This window comes from Phyllostomus hastatus, unplaced genomic scaffold, assembly GCF_019186645.2.
Source record: "Phyllostomus hastatus isolate PE091 unplaced genomic scaffold, TTU_PhHast_1.1 phas_contig_40, whole genome shotgun sequence".
Classification (NCBI taxonomy): domain Eukaryota; kingdom Metazoa; phylum Chordata; class Mammalia; order Chiroptera; family Phyllostomidae; genus Phyllostomus; species Phyllostomus hastatus.
In genome coordinates, this window is record NW_025333872.1 from 7,842,243 (window position 1) to 7,863,963 (window position 21,721).

Sequence of the window (21,721 nt, forward strand, 5' to 3'; positions counted from 1 at the left end):
TAACAGAGAACAAAGTGCGGTGAGGAATTTTGAAATTCAGGGAAAATTAGATTAAAAACTGCAGTATTCTCTCCCCAGGCAGTTAGCTGTTCCCAGGGGCCTGCGGTTGTCTGGAACACAATGGCCCCATGCCTCCTCCACTTGTCCCCAGGCAGTAATCTTTAGCGGTGCCCCAGGAGGTCGGCTGTCTCTCCCCCAGGAGCCAGGATGGGCCTTATCTGTAGTTTCTGAAACAATAGCTTTAACATATGAATTCCCTACTAGGCTTATAAGTATTCACCTTAAACTAAAATTTTCCAACTCTTGCATCCCCTATCAGAAGGAGATCAGAGACGGAGACCTGTGGATGCCCGGAGGAAGAGCCTTGCAGGCAGGAGCAACAGCAGGTGCAAAGACCCTGAAGCAGAAACATGTTTGACTCAGTGAAGGAGCTGCAAGGTGACCGGTGTGGCTGCAGCAGAGTGAGAGGCAAAAACTAGAAGGTGAATCAGCCAGACCATCCAGGCCAGGGCCTTGTAAGTCATAATTCAAACCTTTGGCTTTAACTCTGAGTGAATTGGAGCAAACAACAGATCCCGATCCACGTTTTATGAAGATCACTCTGGTACTGAGGAGAGAAGGAAACAGGGACACCAGTTAGGAGGCTACTCGGACGCTTAGGGCGAGAGGCGACGCTCAGGTGTGGGCGGTCCTGGTGGCGTTGGTGAGACGGGGTGACATTCTGAGTGCTGTGAAATTACACCTGCTGAATGGTTAAAAAAAACAAGACTCTTACATGTGCTGTCTACAAGAGACTCACTTTGGATCAAAAGACATACACAGACTGAAAGGACAGTGGTGGAAAAAGATATTTCATGAAAATGGAAATGAAAAAAAAAAGCTGGGGTAGCAATACTGAAACCAGACCAAACAGACTTCAAAACAAAGGCTCTAACAAAAGGCAAAGAAACACCCAGCAATTCCAACTTCATTTTCTTTTGGGCATTTATCCAAAGAAAACAAAAACACTAATTTGAAAAGGTAAGTGCACCTTTATGTTCTTTGCAGCAGTATTTACAATAGCCACGATATGGAAGCAACCCAGGTGTTCGCCAATAGATAAATGGATAAGTATGATGTAAGATTTTATATCATATCATTTTATATAATATATATAAAATAGAATTTTACTCAGCCATAGAAAAGAATGAAATCTTGCCATTTGAGACAACATAGATGGATCTAGAGAGCATTTTCTTTTTAAAGATTTTATTTATTTATTTTTAGAGAGCAGGAAACGGAGGGAGAAAAAAGGAGAGAAACATCAGTGTGTGGTTGCCTCTTGTGCTCCCCACACTGGGGACCTGGCCCACAGGCATGTGTCCCGACTGGGAATCGAACCAGCCATCCTTTGGCTCGCAAGCCAGTGCTCAATCTACTGAGCCACACCAGCCAGGGCTGGATCTAGAGAGTATTATGCTAAGTAAAATTAGTCAGAGAAAGACAAATACTTTATCATTTCACTTACATATAGAATCTTAAAAAACTAAACAAATGAATAAACAAAACTGACATTTCTATAATATTACATATCAACTATACCTTCATAAAAAGAGCTTTATGTTCCAGAATGAGAGAAGATGGAAAGTAGAGCCACCCAGATCTACAAATATGGGTAATGAACTGCGATGGGAAGAGACAAGTCAAGGGCTCTGGCCAGAGTAACTAGAAAGGTGCAGCTGCCGCATATGGACACGGAAGAGCCAAAGAGAGGGACAGGTTTGGGGGAGAGACCAGGTCATCCGTCTGCTGTGTGATTCTAGGTAAGTTGCTTAACCATTCTGAATCTCAGTGTCCTCATCTATACAATGGGTCATAATAATTGCCTCCCTTTGCAGAGTGGTGGTGAGAATTGAGAGTGATCATGAATTCACAGGCTTGGCACGCACGTGCACCCAATACGAGTTCTGCCCAGAGCCCAGGGATGACACGTGGCTTTCACATATCTTCAGGAAGAAACTGGAAGGAGAGCAAGACAATGCCTGTAAATCTATACCCTAGTGCCTGCTTATCTATACCCTAGTGCCTGCTTCCTCCAGGCAGAAGTGGGGCAGGCCTTTCAGATAGTTGTTTTCTTTCTTCAAGGTCTTCGATGGTTTTGGAGATGTGATGATGCAGGCTGGTGGTGAAATGATGACAGATGGTCATATTCCCAAGGCTAGGCTGAAGTTCATAAAATACCTTCATGACTATTATTTCACTGAGCCCAGCAAGGCAGAAATTATGTCCATTTTATAAAGTAGGAAAAACAAAAGAAACCCAGGCTGTCTCTATATCTTGCTACCTCGTGGAATTTCATTTAATCTTGGGGGGAAAAGTAGGTGGAGAAGAGGGTCCTGAAGAGAAGTGGGTATTCTTCTTCCTGTCCCTCAATGGCAGTGCTGCCCAGCTCTGTCTAACTGAGCCCAGCTGTGAGATGCACTGCAACCCGGCTCCTTCACCCCAGGGGAGGGCCCGCAAATGCCTGCCCGGGGCCTGTTCTCCCTGTCTCAGCCACTCTGAGAGCGCCCGCTGTGTCTGGGCTGCAGTCTCACTGTTCCTGAGGTTGGGCAAAGGCATCTCACACACAGTCCCACTCCAGTTACTCCCCCCAGCCACCCCCAGAGACTGAGGTAACTGAGGAGGGGACCGGAGCTCCGAAGAATGAAGAATCAACGTGCATACAGTCACGTCATTAGAAAGTACAATCTTGTCCTGGCCAGGTAGCTCAGTTGGTTAGAGTATCATCCTGATACACCAAGGTCGTGGGTTCGATCCCTGGTCTGGGCACATGCATAAATAAATGGAACGATAAATCAATGTTTCTTTCTCTCTCTCTCTACCAAAAAAAATAAATAAATAAAAATTAAAAGAAAAAGAACTGAGAGGAGAAAACAGCAGGCATGAGGTCACATTTAAAGTGCAGTCTGGGTTCCAACTCTGAGGTCTGAACCCTGTAGGGAGAATTCCTGCATCTGTTCCTGCCACTTCTTGCAGCCCAGCTGTCCCCTCCCCTCCAAATACCAAGTGCCAGCACACAGCTGTCTCTTCGCAGCTCCCCCACCCTGACAAGCTGTCCAAGGTGGGGCCAAGGTGGGTGGGGCAGCCCTGTGTATCAAGTGCCATGTGAGGCTGTGTCCCCACAAGTCAATTCAGACAGAGATTGCTTCTGAGCAGTGGTTCTGACTGGTGAGAGCTGCTGCCCATGGGGTGGAGGGTTGGGAGGGTAAGACGTGTCAGCTCAGGGTGGATCAAGGCTCCCCTCTGACAAAAAAAGGAAATTTAGAATTGCCTGGGGAAAAACTCCTCCTGGATTGAGGAAGAAGGGATGGAGAGTGTCGGGAGAGTGTGCAAGAGAAGGGGTGACTGGAGGAGGGAAGGGTGTAGGGAACAGTAGCAGCCCTTGGAGCCTGGGTGTGGCAGGCTGTAAGCCCTAGTCTCAGCTTTACTCTACAGGGAGAACCCTCCTGCCCCAGATGCTACCTTGCCAAGAAAATGGGCTTCAGGAAAGCAGATGCGATCCACAAATTGAGGTCTGGGAATGTGATGGTGGAAACAGAAGGAGTTGGGAATTCTGCATAAAATCTGATGTCTTTGCCAGGTGAGCAGGGAACAGGAAAGGCAAGCCTACGTTCTGGATTGCTTTTGAAGTCTCTGACCCAGCCATGCCTGTGCCGCTGCTCCCGCTGCTGCTTCGAATGCTGCTGTCTCGCCTGCTGTTGCCTGCAGCCCGCATGGCCCGCCAGCACCTCTTGCCCCTGCTGCGTCAACTGGCCCGCCGCCTGGGCTCCCAGGACATTCGAGAGGCTTTGCTGGGCTGTCTGTTGTTCGTCCTCAGCCAGAGACACCCGCCAGATGCTGGGGTGGCTTCCAGAGCAGCCAACCCTGAGAGGAGGGAGAGGCTAGCCCCGGAAAAATGAGGCCACGAGTCCTGGTAGCAGTGGGAACCAAACACTTGCTTTGGGAGTAAGACAGTCCTGCCAACCTCACTGACGGAAGCCTGCCCAATGGGCATTAGATGCGGTTCAGGGCTGAGCATGAGCCGGGTCTGACCAAGACATGCCTCCCGGCTCCAGCAGAAATGACTGGAACCATGAGGAAAACTGAACTTTACCTGTCCTCTCTGCATTCAAGACCTTTCCTAATCGCCTGGGGCTTCAGCAGGGAAAGGAACTGACTCTCCCATCTTTCCCTTCCCCCAGACAAACGGGGACATGAGGTCCCATGAGGGACAATCCTTAACCCAGGAACAACTGCCAATTTAGTGGAGAGGCAAGATTTTAATCCTGACTGTTTTCCAGACTCAGGATTTACCTTAGAAGAACAAGCATTGATTCCCCCAGAGAATCAGTCCTGCTCCCAAAGCCTAGCATGCAGCAGGTGTTCAATAAATATTTTCCACTTCCTGGAATGCCTTTGAAATTCTTGTCATCCACACTCTTGCTTGCACTGCAAGGCAGTGTCACCTGGTCAGTGGGTAAGGGTGGGGAACAACTCCAGGCCTCCTCTGACCCCCATTCTGTTGTCCCTGTCAGTGCTCATCTCCGGGAAGTCGTTTCTGTTGTCTCACTCCAGTCAGCCACGCTCTGACCCAGCGGTCCCGGGCCTCTCTGGGAGAACATCTGGTTGTTCTGCTCACGGTAAGGAGGAAAACGACCCTGGCAGCGTCTGGAGATTCTTCTCAGCAAGTGGTGGTGGAAAGAGGGAGATTTGTTAGCCCAGGGACCCTGAGGGCACCCCCCTCAGGGGAGGGGTGCAGAACTGTAAGTTCCTGCAGAGATGGGGTGTGGGGGATAGCCCGAAGAGTCCGCTGCTTCATTTCCTTCTCTCCAATGGGAGGCGCTTCAAGGGTTGAATAAGAGTTGTCAGATGTATTTGCATTTCAACCTCCGGATAATTTGCTTAGGGTTCCCTAGCAACAGTCTTTCCTGCCTCCTTCCACCAGCTTTATGGTCAGAGGGGGGCAATGAGGAATACAGGAATCTTATGGGATCATCCCTTCTCTTAATCCGGTTCCCATAACGGTCAGAAGCTTGGGCCAGGGGAAGATCTGAGACCAGAGCCGTGCGCCCCCTCCCAGGTCTGTGGGGCTTTCCGCCAGACACCCGCCTCCCCACCGCTCCGCCATCTGCTTCCTCCTGGAGTCCTCAAAAGGACCCCTCTTGCGAAAGCAGCCTGGGGACTCGAGCAGAGTGAAGGGGGTGAGAGCCCCTGATCCCGAAACACCGTTCCCCTCAGGGGTCATGGGCGCTTTTTTCCCCACCCCGCTGCTCCAGGCCTTCCTCCCGGCCTCCCTCCCTTTCTGCCGGTCTCCCTCCGAAGCGCTCACAGCTCCGGAGGAGCGCCGGGCTGGACCCAGTGGGCCTCGAATCGCGGGTTGCAACCCCTTTCCTGTCCGGCGGCAGAGACCGGTCAGACCTGGCCCGGGCTGCTTTCACCGGCTACCGCCCCAGACCCCAGGTGAAGAGGCTAGAAGAGCCGGCCTGAGAATTTCCGTTCCCCCATCCCCTGTTCAGCCTGACCTTGCAAAGTCTCTGCAGGTGTGCGGGGAGCAGAGGCGGGGCGGTGGGGGGGGGGGTGGGGTGGGGGTGGGGGTGGGGCGGGGTCTGAGCTGTTCTCCAAAGGCCTGGTGAGGCGGAGAGGTGCGGGTAGGGCTCTGGCTGGAGTGGGGATATCAATGGAGTTGGAATCTACGGTTTCTGGCGGAGGGGACATTTTATGGGACTTAGAAGGCCACAGTTAGATGACTGTTCCTTAACCTCAGCCCCAAACACATACAGATCACACAAGGTCAGAGACCCACCCAGAGCAGAGGGAAGGGGCTGAGAAGTTAGGCTGGAGGGGCAAGCCCAGACATAGTGAACAGAGAGCCCCTGTCCGCTCGAGGAAGGTGAGGTGAGTCTGACCCAGTAAGAACCAGATTCTGTCTTTATTTTCAATTCTGATAATTTGTTCGTGGATTTTTCTTTTGCATTGACCTTGATTTTTTTTTTAAACACTGCATTAAAATATTCATCTTGATTCCTAGGGGTTTTGGCACCCCCTTAAATTTTGTGACTCAGTCAGGTCGCCTCCTTGGCCTTGCCCTAGTCCCAGCCCTGCCACAAGGCCATGGAGGTATGGTCACAGACACAAACTGAGAAGGCACAGTCATGAGACCCGCCCTGGTGACAAAACAAACACTGGGCTGAGCAAACACACGTGCAACAAACAGACGGACACAAGGTAGGGGGAAGATAGGCCTGTGTGGGGGTTCAGGCAGGCCCGGATGGGGGAGGAGGGCGTCTGGAGCAAGTCACAGTGTTAGATAGGGCAGGAGTGGGGAACCTGATCAGCCCTTCCCACCCCACTCCTCCACCAAGGATCTGAGGGAGCCCAGGGAGGAAGAGGGCCATTAGACTGGGCAGAGAGGGTGACTAGGACTGCCTTGGCCGGGCTAGAAAAACTCCAGGCACAGGCCAGTGTGAGCTGGGCTCTGCTGATGCTGTCCACAGAAGTCCCTGGCATCTAGCAATCATCTCCGCCCACGGAGGAGGCTCTGGAGGGGTGTGGGTGCTGGCTGGGGGCCCACGCAGGGTGTGCGCCACGTGGGCTTCCCTCCAGCACTAACAGACCTGATTGCTGCCATCTCCGGAGCAGGCCAGGCTTCATTCGGCAGGGGTCAACGGAGGAGCCAGCCTCCTCTTTCTGGCCTAGGACCCTCACCACTTCCCTCCAGCTTCTTTCCACTTCCAGCCCCCTTGATACACACTGCAGCACTGGCCCCCAGCCTAACCATGCCTGGCGGATCTGTCTGACCACTAAGGCTTGCCACCCCCACAGGCCCAGAGCTGGGCAATAAAGGTGGGGAAAGAGACAGGGGCCAGGAAAGGGGAGAGGAGAGCCGGGAGAGGAAGAGAGACAGACTGGGCAAACACAGGGTAGGGACGGGGAGGGAGATTTAGACATGAAGCTGCCCTAGAGCCATGGTGCAGTGCCTAAAAAAATACCACCGATTCCCTGCTTCCTGCCCTCTGCTTGTTTAAGTCTGGGTGGTGATGGTGTGGTGTGTCTCTGTGGGACAAGAAGCTGGAATTCTGGGAACACCCCTTCTGGAGTAGCTTGGGAAGGGTCCACTGATTCTAAGTAGAAAACTACCCCTCACTTCAGGGCCCAGTCTGACCTCTGGGGAGATGGTGTGATTCTGCCTTATCCCTATGATGTTAGGGAGACGTGATAGAGGCTAGGAAAATTCCTTGGCAAGTAGACTAGGGAAACTGAGACAGACAGCTGAGCACCAATGGTTTAGCAGTTTACAGCCAGGTGCAGACTGTTGCCAGGGTAGAAGGCTCCAAGTGCCTGGCAGGGGGCAAAACTAGGAAAACAAGGACCTTGCCCCCAGGGTAACCTTTCCTTCCTGGAGGTATCATCTAGGCCTCAGTTGTATTTCAGTTCCAGGCCCAGGAAAGCAGCAAAACCAGTTGGGCAATGCCAGAACCAACTGCAATGACTATAGACCCCCTGCCCTCACTGACCAAACAGTGGAGACCGTGACCCTGTCAGGGCCCATGGGGAGAACTGATGAACATTCTGCTGAAACCTTCCCCTGAGACCTGCCCTAAGATTCCTGAGTGTGTGTGTGTGTGTGTGTGTGTGAGAGAGAGAGAGAGAGAGAGAGAGAGAAAGAGAGCTTGCACCTCAATACAAAGGCCCCAGCTCTCACTCTCCTTCTCTAGAGGAGCCCACACCATTTCTTTTCCCTTCACCTTCCCCCCACCCTCACCTCTTTCTTGACAGGCATATGGCTCTTAAACTCTAGTAGGGATGTTTAACCTGGGGCCGCAAGCTGCATATGGCTCAGGATGGCTGTGAATGCAGCCCGACACAAAATTGTAAATTATCTTAAAACATTATGAGATTTTTTTGTGATTATGTGTTGCGATGTTTTTAATGTGTGGCCCAAGACAACTCTTCTTTCAGTGTGGTACAGAGAGGTCAAAAGGTTGGACAACCCTGCAGGCAATGGTCAGTGGCAGCTTCTCCCAGGCTAATCCCCTGAACCTGTCCCTAAGACCCACTTTTCTCTGACTTCCCAGGGAGCTAAGGCAGCCCCAGCCCAGGCTCTCCTGTTGCTTCTTCTATGGTGAGCCCTTCCTTGTTTCACTGTCCCCAGCTTTAATAATAGATCCTCAGAGTCACCGGGACTCGTGTTGTGAAATCTTTCCTACACGAAGTCAAGAACCCACACACTACAGTTGGCTGTAGGCAGACCCACTTGGCCAGCCCCCTCTCTGGTAACAGTACTCCTAATTGTTCATTAGTGTCTGTGGCTTCTCCAGGGGACAGGCCTCTTGGGTAGTGGGGATCGAGTGGGGACTCGAATGGATCTGCTCTCCTCAGTACCGCCCTAGCCTTTGGATTGTGCTCCAGCACTGAGAGCTGCTGTAGGGGCAGTGATTCCCCTCACCCCCAAATTTACTAACCAACAAAAAGGAGTGAATCCCTTCCCCCTCCCTTGAAGGTACAAGAAGGACTTCTCTACATGCCCACCCCCTCCTCCTGGGGGTGGGAGGATGTGGGACTTGGCAAGCGTCAGCCTGCCTCTGAGTATCAAGACAATAGGATTCACTCAGTACGTAAGGCTGTTTCCTGCTTTTTTTCTTCCTATCCTCACCTGGGCCCCAGTCTTTCCAAAATTCTGAATTTAGAAGGGTGAATCACGAGGGGCTACAGGGCCGTGCCTCTACCATCAACCCCCACACAAACCAGGCATCCCACTTCAAGTGTGGGGGGCCGTGTCTGGGTGGGTGTGTGGTGTGTGTGTGTTAGAGGTGAGAAAACCCACCTTGCAGGTCACTGATTGTGACGGAGGGATGCCAAGGCACGGTGGAGTGGAGGGCGGGAGAGGAAATATCAGGATAAGTCTGAAGGGAAGAAAGTAGCGCTGAAAAGGGAGGGGGGTCGCTGTTAAGGAAAAAGGTGCACCACGGAAGAAAATAGCCTGGGAGGGTATGTGGGGGGTGAAAAGGGAGCATCTGAGAGAGAGTAGGGACATGGGGGCGTCGGGGCCTGTCTGGCAGGTTTGTTGCCGGGAGAACCACCGAGAAGAGTTCTGTAGGATTTGTGTAGCCCCAGCACGGAGGAGACTAGGGGTACCCGTGTGGGGCTGTACCCTCCGACGTTGTGCGCTCCCTAACGGGGCAGGGTTTGCTGGAGCAGAGTTTGGTGGGGCCGCCCCCGGAGAGGTCCAAGCTACGGAAACTAACAAGGTTTGTGTGGGCCAGGTGACCCTGGGCGGGGTGCGACTGGCAGGGGTGGTGGGGGCGTGGTCCCGAGGGTCAGCTGCCTCTGGGGCCAGCCGGCGGGGCGGAGAGAGGGAGGAGGCGGGGGCACCGTAGGCGAGGAGCAGCAAGGGGGCGATGGAAGCGGCGTGGCAGCGCGCGGATTTTCAGCCCTGGAGGACTCCGCCACGGTAGGTGTTGCTCTGGTCCGGGGGTCTAGAGACCAGCCGGGGCGGAAGACACTGTTTTCGGCGTCCTAGTAGGGTAGGGAAGCGGGGCCTGGCCTGCCGCAGAAGAGACGCGGGGAGCGACCCGGGGTGCGGGAGTGTGCGGAGCAGCGCAGCACGTGGCTGGCGCGCCCAGGGGCAAGAAAAAAGGTGCTGCGCGGAAGAAAGGGGCGTGGGAGGGAGACCCGAGCCAGGCGGGTAGACCTGACTTCCGGGCTTAAAACAGACTGTCTCGGAGCTGACTTCTGCAAAGGCGCATAGATGGTTAATCTTGGTACGGGGGAGGATGGGGCTGAGGATGGGGAGGTGGGTACGGCACGCTGAATGGAGGAGCTGTCTCCTTAACCCCCGCTTTTAATTGGCCGAACTCCGTCCCTGGTCTCTCCTTTCTGTGTGAGGCTTCATTTGCTCCGGGAGAGAGGACCCTTCCTTCACGCAAAGAAAGGGCAAGGACACTCACCTCTCAGGTTTTCTTCCCAGTGGAGAGCAATGATGGGTGAGGGCTGGTCCCATCCTGCCTCTCGCCTCTCTTGGGGTGGCCCCTCTGCCCATTTTTCTGGTAACCTTTAGACCCTCCCACTTGTACTCCTGCCGGGTGAGCGCTTCTTGCCAGGATGTGTGTGTAATGGTGGGGTGGGGGCGTTCCTTATTCCTGACACTCAGGAGGTTATCTTGGCCCCCACCTAGTTTTTCCCCCTTAGCTGGAGTAGAACATCCCCACCTCCCAGTATATAGGACTAGCCGAGAAGCAGCCTCCATACCTCCCTCTCTACCCCAGAAGGAGCCTAGAATAAGCTGCACGTTGAATTTGAATTTCAGCTCAAAGAACCTTGGTTGCCCCCCATCTGTTCAATGGAAACAGTTTAGAACTAGCTTATGGGTCATGATGAGAGAAAGAAGGGGTATTTGCAGGCTGGCCCCATCTGAGATCCTGGGGAGTGGAGAATCTGATACTACTGCAGGGGTGCGTCTGAATGCTGGGGCACATGAAAGGTAGGTGTTGGGAGCCTGAGTTTGGTGGCTGCTTTCAGGGCCCCATCTGGGCAGGCCAAAGCGTGCTGGAGGTACACCAGATGCTCTGAGCTGGTAATTTGCTGCTGGGCAAAGAAGACATAGCCCTGGCTGGTATGGCGCAGTGGGTTGAGCACTGGCCCACAAACCAAGAGGTCACCGGTTCAATTTGGGGCCCATGCCTAGGTCACAGGCCAGGTCCTGGGTTGGGAGTGTGAGAGAGGCAGCTGATGGATGTTTCACTCCCTCTCTTCCTCCCTCCCTCTCCCTCTCTAAAAAATAAATAAGCTCTTTTTTTAAAAAGTTAGGAAGACAAAAATAAAACATTTGTACTGGCCTGCTGTTAGGATGCAGGCAGGGGAAGGAGCTGCCCCTGGAGCTGAATTGTGCCCAGCCCTGGGGTGGGTTCGCTGAGAGCAGAAAGCCAGATGCTGATGAGGGAGAGGACAGAAGTTTATTCTTCTCTGAGCTTACAGCAGATTTCACCAAGGAAGGGAAGGCGCCCTCTTCTCCCCACCCAGTCTCTGGTCTGGTTTTGAACTGCACCTGCTCTTGACTGCCAGGAACATTGTCTGTGGGGTGGGGGAGGAACACAGGGTGAAAAGCGGCCTTCTCTGTCCACCCCACCCCACCCCCATCCCGGGTAGAGCCTTCTTGCCCCCATTCCTCTAGAAAATGTAAAAAGTTGTTCACTCTGTCCTCAGTGCTTAGAACAGTGCCTGGCTAGCCTGCAAAGGTCCTCAATAAATGTTTGTTGAAAGGATAAATGCAAGAAGCCCTCTGCCTGCAGGTGGAGATGGTGGGTCTGCTCCCCCTCCCCCAACACACATGCACAAGCTAGGGAAGGCTTTGGAGAGTCTGTAGTTGACCCAGGAAAATTGAGAGGACCTCGACTGCTAGAGGGTTTAGGGTCCCTGCAGGTGTCTATCTGTCTGTCTTGCACCTGGGCCTCCAACACAGGCTGTGCTCAAGTTGACCCAGCCCCTCAGCTCCCCTGCTGAGACTGTTGAGTCTGTTATCTGCCAAGCTGCAAATGTGGTTTTTCTTACCTCCCTGGCTGGTGTGTGTGTGTGTGTGTGTGTGTGTGTGTGTGTGAAGCTTCTCAGAATGGGGCAGCTTTCTCCTACAGGAAGGCCTGGGGTTTCTCTCCCTATATGCTCTGGACCTTAGCTAGGGGAAGCCTATGGACAAGGCCTGCTGCCTGAGCTGGAGCTAGGACCACCTTCCAGGGACTGCCCAGGACTCCTGTGCTCCGATCTTCTGCTGGCAAGTCCAGGCAACCGGTGAGTGCCGGCCCAGGTGGGCCACGGGGGAACCCAGTCCTCCTGGCTCTGGAATTAGTCTCTCACGTGGGGGATGCACCAGCACACGCCAGCCTGGTTTTCCATGCCATCCAAAGGGAAAGCCGTTTTATCTGCTGGTGCCAAAGAGGCCCTAGCTACAGAAATAACACAAGGGTGGGGAGAGCAGGGGAGGGACACTGAAGTGGGAGGCTAGGAGCTTTGGGACTATGTGGTTATCAGGCCTGTGCTCCTCTCTGGCTGTCCCCCTCCACAATCTTCCCTTCAAGTTTGCTCTTGGGAAGAGGACAGAGGCCTGGAATAGAGAGGAACCAAGGGGCTGGAGGGGGATGGGATGAGTCGGGCCAGGGCTGGGGGTCAAGGGAGAGGTCAAACTAGGCTATGAAAAAGACTGTGTCCCTCACCTATCGAAAAGTGTTTTCCTAGAAAAGTGACCAGGAACTGGGAAGTCCCTGGGCAGTGGCTGGAAGGGAAGTTTAAGGTGCCACCAGCAGAGAGGCTAGAGTCTGGGTACCTCTAGGAGGGGACAAGTTCTCAAGAGCCCACCCTAGTCCAGGGGCTCCCCAGGAGGGCGGAGAGGTCAGATTCAATGGACAGGCCCTGGAGGGGGCCGCCTCTCGGCCTGCCGCAGCCCTCCCGCAGCCCTCCCGCCCCCCCCCCCGGGGCTGCCACTCCTGCAGATGTTCGTTTCGTGCCCTCCCTCGCCCTCCCTCGCCGCCTGCTCAGTCTCTGCCGTTCTCCTCCTCCTGTCCCTCCTTCTGTTGTCGTCACTGTCCCTAACCCCTCTCATCCCTTTCCCTGCCTTTGCCTGTCTTTCCCAGTCTTTCCCAACCTCTCAGTCAGACGTCCTCCTCCTCCTCCCCTGCTCTCCACCCTCCGGTTTCCCAGCGTATGAACGGCTTTGCTGCTGGGTAAAAATAGCGGTGGCAGCGGCCAGGCCAGGCCTGCTGCCAGGTAGAGCCTGAGCAGGCAGGGGGGCCCAACAGGACTGGCCAGAGGGGTCAGATTGAGCGGTCCTGAGAGTCAGGGGCAGGAGGGTGTCCTGCTGGACTCTAGCACTTGCCAGTTGTTTGCCTTGTCCCTTCCTACCCCCCAAGAGTCTAAAGAGGCCTGTGGGGAAACCGGGCGAGACAAGGCCTCACACAGCTGCCCCAAGAGAGCTTCAGAAGAAGACAGCTGTCAGCCAGGCAAAACCAAGACCACCGTCACCATGACAACCAATCAGCAGCCTCAGGACAGGTACGGGGGGACCTGGGCTGGGGACCCAGGGCAGTGGAAATGGGTCTCCAGGGGGCTGGATGCCATGTACTTGGGAATTTGGAGCTGTCACTGCTGATTGGCCTTTTAGCTAGTCAGTCATGAGTCAGGTCTGCTCGGGGGCGGGGACCATGAGTGTCTTGGTGGTCCTGGCTGGGGTGTCTGTGGGGAGGGCCAGGGTGAGTAGGTGGCAGCCCCTCCCTGGTCTGTCAGTTTTCCCACTGTTGCTCTCCAGCCAGCCAGCAACTGCTGGCTGCTGCCGCTGCCAGCATGGGGAGATGTTTGGCAGCACCCCTCATTCCAGAACACATCTGGCAGAACTGCCCCTCCCTCAGAGTGGCCTCTATTTCACATGACCTTGGCCCACCCTGGCCCGTGCTGTGACCTTCCTCTCCCTTCTGCACCTCTGGAGCCTGCGAACTCCCTTCAGTTGGACCTGCATGTGCAATCGTCCATTTGTGTTTTTGGAGAAGAGGCTGTAGCTTGATTCAAGTTCTCCGAGGAGTCTAGGACCCAAGAAAGGTGATGAGGTCATGCCTCAGATCCAAAGCTCTTTAGCCCATCACCTCTTTCAGCCCATTCTGTCTCCCTCCTAGGCCAAAGGCCGTAGAACTAGACCACTTCTGGCTGTGGGACGTTGGGCACTCAGCTTGATCTCTCTGGGACCATTTCCCACCTGTAAAATAGAGGTGAGGTTTATTTGGATGGGAGAGAATTTAAGGAGACAGTAAGTATAGGCCCCTCCCTCCCTTGTCCCTACTCTCGGGCGGCCAGCCCGAGCCTCCCCATCACTCCCAGCTGTTCTCTGAACCCCTTCCCATCTCCATCACCTGTTGCACTCATCCAGCCCCACTCCGACCCTCTATCATAGGTGACCTTGACTGGGAGTTTCTGCCTTCGTCCTGGGTCTCTGAACCAAGCCTTTAACGGTGTTTGAGGAGTTGGGGGACTGCAGTTGTAATGACCCAGGCTTGCCCAGGGGGGCGCTAACCCAGGCCCTCCGTGCGTAAGGCCAGGCCCTGCGCTCTGGCCAGACCTGCCCTCACTGCCTTGGGCTTTGTCTCTGCCATCTCTGAAGAAAGAGAGTTGGCTGTGGAGAAGGTATGGCAGACACACCTGGAGACCACAGTGGGGGGACCCAGGGCTGCCTGACGGAGTTGGCCCATCCCAGACAGGCCCTGAGGTGTACGACTTGGGGGTATGCCCTGGCAAAAGCTGAGGTGACACTTGTTTATACACTGGGGCCCAGATGACCTCCAGTGGCTGGACACCCCCCGGCCTACCTAGGTGGTATGACCTACAAAGCTGGTTCAGTCTGGGCCAGGAAAAAACCAGTTCCTTCATTTTCCAACTGCCCCAAGGCACCAGGTCCAGAATGGTCTGGGACTTTCTTGACCTCAGAATCCTCTTTGGGGAGCCACACGATTCCCCTCTGACTGCACAATCTTTTCCAGCCTGTCTGGTAGGCAGGGGTGGAAGACACTGCTGTTTGCTTTCTCACTCACCTTCCACCCCCAGCCTTACATCAGGATTTCCAAAACTGCCTGCAGACATGTGGTCATACTGGTTCCCAAACCTGCAGGGTCCCGAGTCTTTGGGGGCTGGGAACCATCGTCCCCCGGCTGTGCCCTTCAGCCCTGTGTCCCTGGTCCTCCTCCCTCTGTGGACTCAGCCGGGCCCTTTTCCCTATCCCAGAACACCTCCCCCTCACACACCCCCACAGGAGGACGCAGGCACATGGACACAAACACAGACACCCTGTGCCCTGGGGTAGCTGGAGAGACAAGGTCGGGGAGGGACGGGCTTCCCCAGGTTTGATCTGGGAAAGAAGGTGGGACGGTGGGTCATGTGGCTCCTTTTTCCTCTCCCACCTCCAGATACAAAGCCGTCTGGATTATCTTCTTCATGCTGGGTCTGGGGACCCTGCTCCCCTGGAATTTTTTCATGACAGCCACCCAGGTGAGACTGGGAGGACTGGGCCCCAGGGGTATGTCCACTGGGCGTGGAGGGCCTGGGTCTGTGCTTGCAGGCACAGGGGGAGGCCGCAGCCTCTCTACATCCTCTGCATCCCCCACAGTACTTCACAAAACGCCTGGACCAGCCCCAGAATGTGTCCTCGGTCACTGCCAAACTGGACAGGGACATCCAGGCATCGGTCGCCCCCACAACACCCTCTCCGGAGCGGAGCTACCTGAGTGTCATCTTCAACAATGTCATGACCTTGTGTGCCATGCTGCCCCTGCTGCTCTTCACCTGCCTCAACTCCTTCTTGCATCGGAGGTGAGCGAGCGGGCCCAGCCTGACCCCTGGCTGCCTCCTGCGCACTCTTGGCTGCGCCCCGGCTGCCGCCGCGCCTCTTTGCCACCTCGGCCTCTCCCCCAGGATCCCCCAGGCTGTCCGGATCCTGGGCAGCCTACTGGCCATCCTGCTGGTGTTCCTGATCACCGCTGTCCTGGTGAAGGTGCCCATGGATGCCCTGCCCTTCTTCGTCATCACCATGATCAAGATCATGCTCATTAACTGTAAGCAGAACTGGGAGGGGACCTGGGGCCGAGACCTTCCCACACCCCCCCCCCTTCCTGTAGACCCACAGTCAGCCAGACAGGAGCCCACTCAGACACCCGGAGGGAATGGATGGGGTGGACGCAGAGGCCTGGGCAGGAAGGGAACGGGGCCGGGAGGGGGGCGCAGAGAAGGGCCGCTGAGCAGCGAGGCCCACTGGCAGTGGCGCAGGAGTTGCAGGAACCTGTTTTCCCGTAAGCCCCAGCTGCCCCCATTCGAAGTGAATCCCACGCCGCCCACACCCCTGCTGATGCCCACCGTGCTCCCCCAGCATTTGGTGCCATCCTGCAGGGCAGCCTGTTTGGTCTGGCTGGCCTCCTGCCTGCCAGCTACACGACCCCCATCATGAGCGGCCAGGGCCTGGCGGGCATCTTCGCCTCCGTGGCCATGATCTGCGCCATTGCCAGTAAGTCTTGCTGCCTGTCTGCCTGTCGGATTTTTGTGGGGCAAAGGGAGTAGAGCCCGTCTCATCTCTGACACCCTCCACCCCAGGTGGCTCAGAGCTGGCAAAAAGTGCCTTCGGCTATTTTATCACAGCCTGCGGGGTCATCGTTTTGACCATCATTTGTTACCTGGGACTGCCCCGGCTGGTGAGCAAAAGGAGAGAGTGTGGGTTTGGGGCCTGGGGAGTCCAGGACTCCGGACCACTGGCGTTCAGAGGCTGAAACTTGGGGGAGGCAGGGATTCTGGAGATCCTGCCTCTGAGTCCACCTTTGTCTCCTTCTTTTTTTTTTAAGTTTTTTTTTTTAAGATTTTATTTATTTCTCTTTAGGGAGGGAAGGGAGGGAGGAAGGGGGAGAGAGAGAGAGAGAGAGGGAGAGAGAGGGAGAGAGGGAGAGAGGGAGAGAAACATCAATGTGCAGTTGCTGGGGGTTATGGCCTGCAACCCAGGAATGTACCCTGGCTGGGAATCGAACCTGGGACACTTTGGTTCCCAGCCCACACTCAATCCACTGAGCTACGCCAGCCAGGGCTGTCTCCTTCTCTTGATAGGAATTCTACCGCTACTACCTGCAGCTCAAGCTTGAAGGGTCTGGGGAACAGGAGACCAAGTTGGACCTCATTAGTAAAGGTCTGAATAGCCTGAGGGACCTGGGGTAGTGGGCGGCCTCCCTGGCAGGGGTAGCTGAGCACAGAGGGCAGGAGTGGGTACACTGTATTTATTGGCGAGCTGAGCCAGAGGCCAGAGGGACCAGGGTGGGGTCCGGGGGACTATGGGAAATAAGAGCTGGGAAAACTAAAATAGGGGGAGTTCCTGGATGACCTTGAATGCCTGAGGACAGTGGATTCTTGGATAAGGTGCAGAGTGAGCTGAGGCTCCTGGGGGAGGTCAGGACACAGGGGCCGGCACTGTGATGATTTGAAGGAGGTCTGGGCTAGAGGTTAGGGTGCTTCTGCTCACTGTAAGGGGGTGTCCACCCCTACTAACCCCAACCCTCTCACTGGGAATGGTGATGTCACTTCCTGTTGCTCTGTCCTTCCAAAACTTGAAGATCCTCCCATAATTTGTCACCCCCCAGGAGAGGAGCCAGGAGCAGGCAAAGAGGAGTCTGGAGTTTCAGCCCCCAGCTCTCAGCCCACCAGTAAAAGCCACTCCATTCAAGCCATCCTCAAAAATGTGCGTGGGGCATGGGTGTCTTGCCCTCTACCCCTGATCCTCTTTCTCTCCGCATTCCCCCACCTACTCACCACTTACCTCCACACGGCCCATTCCATCCCTTTCTGACTGACACTGGCCACTCTCCTGGACTCTCGTGTGTGTGTGTGTGTGTGTGTGTGCGCGCGTGCGCACATTGGTTCTTTAATGCACTACCACCATGAAGACTCAGGGGCCTGGGTCCCTTTCCTCCAGATCTTAGTCCCGGCTCTCTCTGTCTGCTTCATCTTCACGATCACTATCGGGTTGTTTCCTGCCGTTACTGCTGAGGTCAAGTCCAGCATTGCAGGCAGCAGCGCCTGGGGTGAGGACACCGTGCATTCCCCGAATGGGGATGGATGGGCTCTAGCAGGACTGGGAGTGGGGAAGCGGAGACCCCGGGCTGCCATCTCCCCAGCTTGGCTCTCCTGGTCCACTTGCCCTTCCCCGGGCTAAAAGCATCTCCACTTTACAGCTGGGGACACTCAGCCCCAGTGAGGGTCAAGGTTGCCAAATCTGCCTCTGGACCTAATAACATGACCCTAATGTACTGTTCCTTCTCCAGGAAAATACTTCACCCCTGTGTCCTGTTTCTTGACTTTCAATGTCTTTGACTGGCTGGGCCGAAGCCTCACAGCCGTGTCCATGTGGGTAAGTGGAAGAGGAGGGCACCACGTCCTCATGAGGGGCAGAGTCCATCCTGAGACCCAGAGAGGGCACCAGGAGAGTATGGTGACCAGGGACCATGCTTTTTCAAAAACCAAAGCTTTATGTGTACTTAGGTGTACAAGTCACAAGTGTACAGCTTAATGACCATATACACATCCCCTGTATAATCACCAACCAGGTCAAGATGGAGAACATTTCCAGCATTCCAGAAATTTCTACTCTGCTCTCTCCCCATCAGTACCCATAAGGGTAACCAGGTTTTGAGGTTTCAATGAAGATCCTGAAGGGTTCCATATGCAGCTTGGGGGTCTGGGTGTGCCCTGGGGTGGGGTGGGGGCAGCCCGGCTGAGGCGCCGCCTGGTCCCCACAGCCTGGGAAGGACAGCCGCTGGCTGCCAAGCCTGGTGCTGGCCCGGCTGGTGTTCGTGCCCCTGCTGCTGCTGTGCAACGTCAGTGAACGCCGATTCCTGCCTGTGCTCTTTAAGCACGACGCCTGGTTCATCGTCTTCATGGCCGCCTTCGCCTTCTCCAATGGCTACCTCGCCAGTCTCTGCATGTGCTTCGGGCCCAAGTGAGTGTCGGGTAGGGTCCAGCGCTCCAAAGGGGGACACTCAGTGGAGGGAGAAAGGGCTACAGGAGCCTCCCTGAGCCTGGAGCTTGAGGTTTCCAGGCGGAGCAAGAAGTCAGCCAGGAGGGGCACCTAGATTGAAGGGGCCACAGGGGGCAGGACTGCAGGGGCAGGGTACCCAGGCTTACTTAAGGGGGATATGGGACGACACTCTCAGAGAAGGAGGAAGACGGCCCCCTAACCCATGTTTCCCCATGACGGAAAAGCTAGATTAGGATGGGGCGAGCAGGATGGGCTGGTCAGCAGAATTGGGTGCTGAGGCAGGTCTCCTCATGCTGGTGCTGTGGGTGGGGCTGGAGTAGGGGTCACCCTAGGGGTCACCCTAGCCTTGCATACCTCCTTTAGGAAAGTGAAGCCAGCTGAGGCGGAGACCGCTGGAGCCATCATGGCCTTCTTTCTGTGTCTGGGCCTGGCGCTGGGGGCTGTCGTCTCCTTCCTGTTCCGGGCAATTGTGTGACCACAGATGGACAGAGGACTGCACTGGCTACCTGCTCACGCCCCTTATTTACCCTTCAGGGATGGGCAGGGGTTGGCCGGAGGTGTTCTCTTCTAGCCGAATTCTGCTTTCTCGCGGCCTGTGCTGGGCCTGGTGTCCAGGCCCCAGCAAGGGACCCTCTGGGTGGGCAGTTGGACATTGGAGACATTGTGGGCCCACAGGTCAGAGTCAAGGAAGGGGACACAGTGTCTGCGTATGTGCAGATCCCCCACACTTGGCTCTGACTGACCCCTACTTGAGCGGGACAGCAGAGGGTCCTAGGCTCGGAGAGGGAGTGTGTCTGCAGGTTCGTGTGCCTGTACCAGGGTTGGTGAGGGGCCCGGACTGTCTGTCCTAAGGTCCCGTCCGGTGTGTGCACCCCTCCCTGTGCTTCCTCCCACAAGCTTTCTGTCCCTCTCTGCTTCCCCTGCCTTGTATCTACCTGTCGTATACCCTGTACAGTTGCCACACTTTACTGCCTTTTTTTATACTCAACAGAATCAGGTGCCTTCAGAGGCTCTCTGACTAAATAAACCATTGTATTTTCCCCCATGGCTCTCTGTGTCTGCCAGCCACGGCTGCCCGCCCTGGAGAGGGTGGAAGGATGGCAGCCTGAGCCTGGGGGATGCACACAACCCAACTGGGTCTTGGTCAACACCAGGCCTAGGTCCAAGGTTGCGGGGTGGAGGTGGGTTAGTCCTCTTAGCCTTAGAGAGGCTACAGTGTCCTCTGCTAGGGAAATGGAGGAGAGAGGGGCCTAGAGTCAGGACACCCAGGGATGGCTGAGACCAAGAAAGGCCATTTTTCTCTCTGCTTCATTCCTTCTCCCATAAGACTGGGGATGGAGAAAGCACCCACTCTTTTTTTTTTTTTGTCTTCACTGTCACCCCCTCCCCCCGTCCTCACTCCTCAGTCCCAGAAATGAATTCTGCGAAACTGGCCAGCTCTCCCACTACGGCCTCCTCCCACACGGCTCCTGGTTGTACTCCCACACCTTCCGGCCAGAACAAGCTGCACCCGAGGTTCTCCCCCACCCGGCACTCTGCCCTGACACCAAAGCTCGGACCTCCGGGGAAACAAGAGGCCTGTGTGTTCTGGCACTGCAGCTCAGCCCTCCCCTTCCCTTTCCAAACTCTGGCCTTGGGAGGGGTGGATGGTGTGGGACAATGAGTGTCTCAGTGGAGAGGGCCATACCACTGGGTCCCCCTGCTCAAAGATGACTCCTCCTGACAGAGTGGAGCCAGAGCTCTGGCCACTGGACCTCCTTCCCCGCCTCAGTGACCGGCCCTCAGCACATGTCCCAGACTTCCCAGAAGGGCTGGAGGTGTTCCTGCATAGCCCAGACTGCTCACTGATCCCAGACTGGCAGATGCTGCAGAGTTGGTACCTCTGCTGGGGCTTCATTTCTCAACTAACTGAATTGAAGGCTTCAGGCCTCATTACAGGATAGTTAAGTGTATCACTGGAGCCCGTGTACTCCAGTCAAGCCAGAGTATATATCTGAGGTTGGTGAAAAACAAGGCATTTCTTTCTTATCAGGTTCAAAAGTGAGTTCCCTGAGACTCTCCCAGTCTTTTTTTTTTTATTTTGTTTATTTTAGAGGGAAGGAGGAGGTGAAAGAGAGGGAAAGAAACATCAATGTGTAGTTCATGCACTGCCAACTGGGGACCTGGCCCACTACCCAGGTATGTGCTCTGACTGGGAATCAAACCTGTGACCCTTTGGTTTGCAGGCCAGTGCTCAATCCACTGAGCCATACCAGGCAGGGCTCCCCTAGCCTTTGCAGTTCCCTTTGGCAATGAGTCAGGCAAGAAAAACCTGTACTCTCCCTCAGTTCTTCCTGACTTCCCCATTGTACCCAAACCCGAGGGTCCTATTGAGCTTCCTCAGCACCATCAGCCCTCTAGGAACCTGTGTTCTTCCTCGGGTCCCTTCACCTCCTCCTGCCTGGCCTTTCAGGACCCCTGTTCAGGCCTTCCAACCCATCCCACATGTATATGCTGGTCCCTCTTTCTGGAGCATCTGAGCATTTCCACATCTTTCACCACCACCACCACCTAAACAGCCATAAAGTTTACGTAATTCCTTCCCCCTCTGCACCTCAAAACTCTGGTAACTGCGACATCTCATCTTACTCCAGATTTAGGCCCGGTCTTGTTTTTCAGGTTAGAGTATTCATGTGTTCACTCTTTCAGCCAGAAGTGCAGTACCTGGCTCCCAGTAGTACTCAAAACATGTTTGCTTCATTCAGTGTTTGCTTGTTCCTCCCACACGGTCGTCACATGCCTGACTCCAGCTGTGTGGTAGCACCCCCTTCCCTGCCTGTGCCCATGGGGTGGGGATGGGTGGTAAGTACGCTGCTCAGGCCCAGCTGCGGTTTGAAGGAGGAGACCTTTTGGGTAGTCACTGTCCTTTCTGTACTTACATTGATGTTGAAGAAAATGACTAGAATAGTTTTTCAAAAACACTGTCTCAGATTCCTCCCGGAAGGGCAGGAAGTTTTCTAATGTAAATGACAAAAACCTTGCAGTGTCACTCACTCATTTCCATTCTCCTGACCTCTATTTTCACCTGAAAAACTACGAGTTAGAAAAACAACTCCCAAGTCCCTTGCCTGCTCAGCTGCAGTGATAGCTCCGACCACAAGGGGGCACTCTGCACACACCACCACCTGTGGG

At 54.9% G+C, this 21,721-nt stretch overlaps 2 protein-coding genes across 6 annotated transcripts; both read left to right on the forward strand.

Moving 5' to 3' along the window:
* The first annotated feature begins 1,676 nt into the window (after positions 1–1,676).
* Positions 1,677–3,938, forward strand: MYMX (myomixer, myoblast fusion factor). Of its 2 annotated transcripts, none has more exons than XM_045844209.1 (2): positions 1,677–1,802; positions 3,620–3,938. In XM_045844209.1, the coding sequence occupies exon 2, from the start codon at positions 3,684–3,686 to the stop codon at positions 3,936–3,938; it is 255 nt and encodes an 84-aa protein (XP_045700165.1). In that variant the 5' UTR covers positions 1,677–1,802; positions 3,620–3,683. The 2 variants fall into 2 exon arrangements, with proteins under 2 accessions (XP_045700165.1, XP_045700166.1); XM_045844210.1 differs by lacking the exon at positions 1,677–1,802 and adding an exon at positions 3,118–3,207.
* A 1,511-nt stretch (positions 3,939–5,449) lies between these two features.
* SLC29A1 (solute carrier family 29 member 1 (Augustine blood group)) lies at positions 5,450–19,590 on the forward strand. Of its 4 annotated transcripts, XM_045844251.1 has the most exons (15): positions 9,358–9,469; positions 11,687–11,799; positions 12,915–13,056; positions 13,671–13,763; positions 14,952–15,033; positions 15,152–15,354; positions 15,457–15,596; positions 15,908–16,042; positions 16,129–16,226; positions 16,630–16,708; positions 17,157–17,254; positions 17,489–17,597; positions 17,838–17,923; positions 18,312–18,511; positions 18,914–19,590. In XM_045844251.1, the coding sequence occupies exons 5-15, from the start codon at positions 14,980–14,982 to the stop codon at positions 19,023–19,025; spliced, it is 1,314 nt and encodes a 437-aa protein (XP_045700207.1). In that variant the 5' UTR covers positions 9,358–9,469; positions 11,687–11,799; positions 12,915–13,056; positions 13,671–13,763; positions 14,952–14,979; the 3' UTR covers positions 19,026–19,590. The 4 variants fall into 4 exon arrangements, with proteins under 4 accessions (XP_045700205.1, XP_045700207.1, XP_045700204.1 ...); XM_045844249.1 differs by lacking the exons at positions 9,358–9,469; positions 13,671–13,763 and adding an exon at positions 5,450–5,558; XM_045844248.1 differs by lacking the exon at positions 13,671–13,763.
* Positions 19,591–21,721: the final 2,131 nt, after the last annotated feature.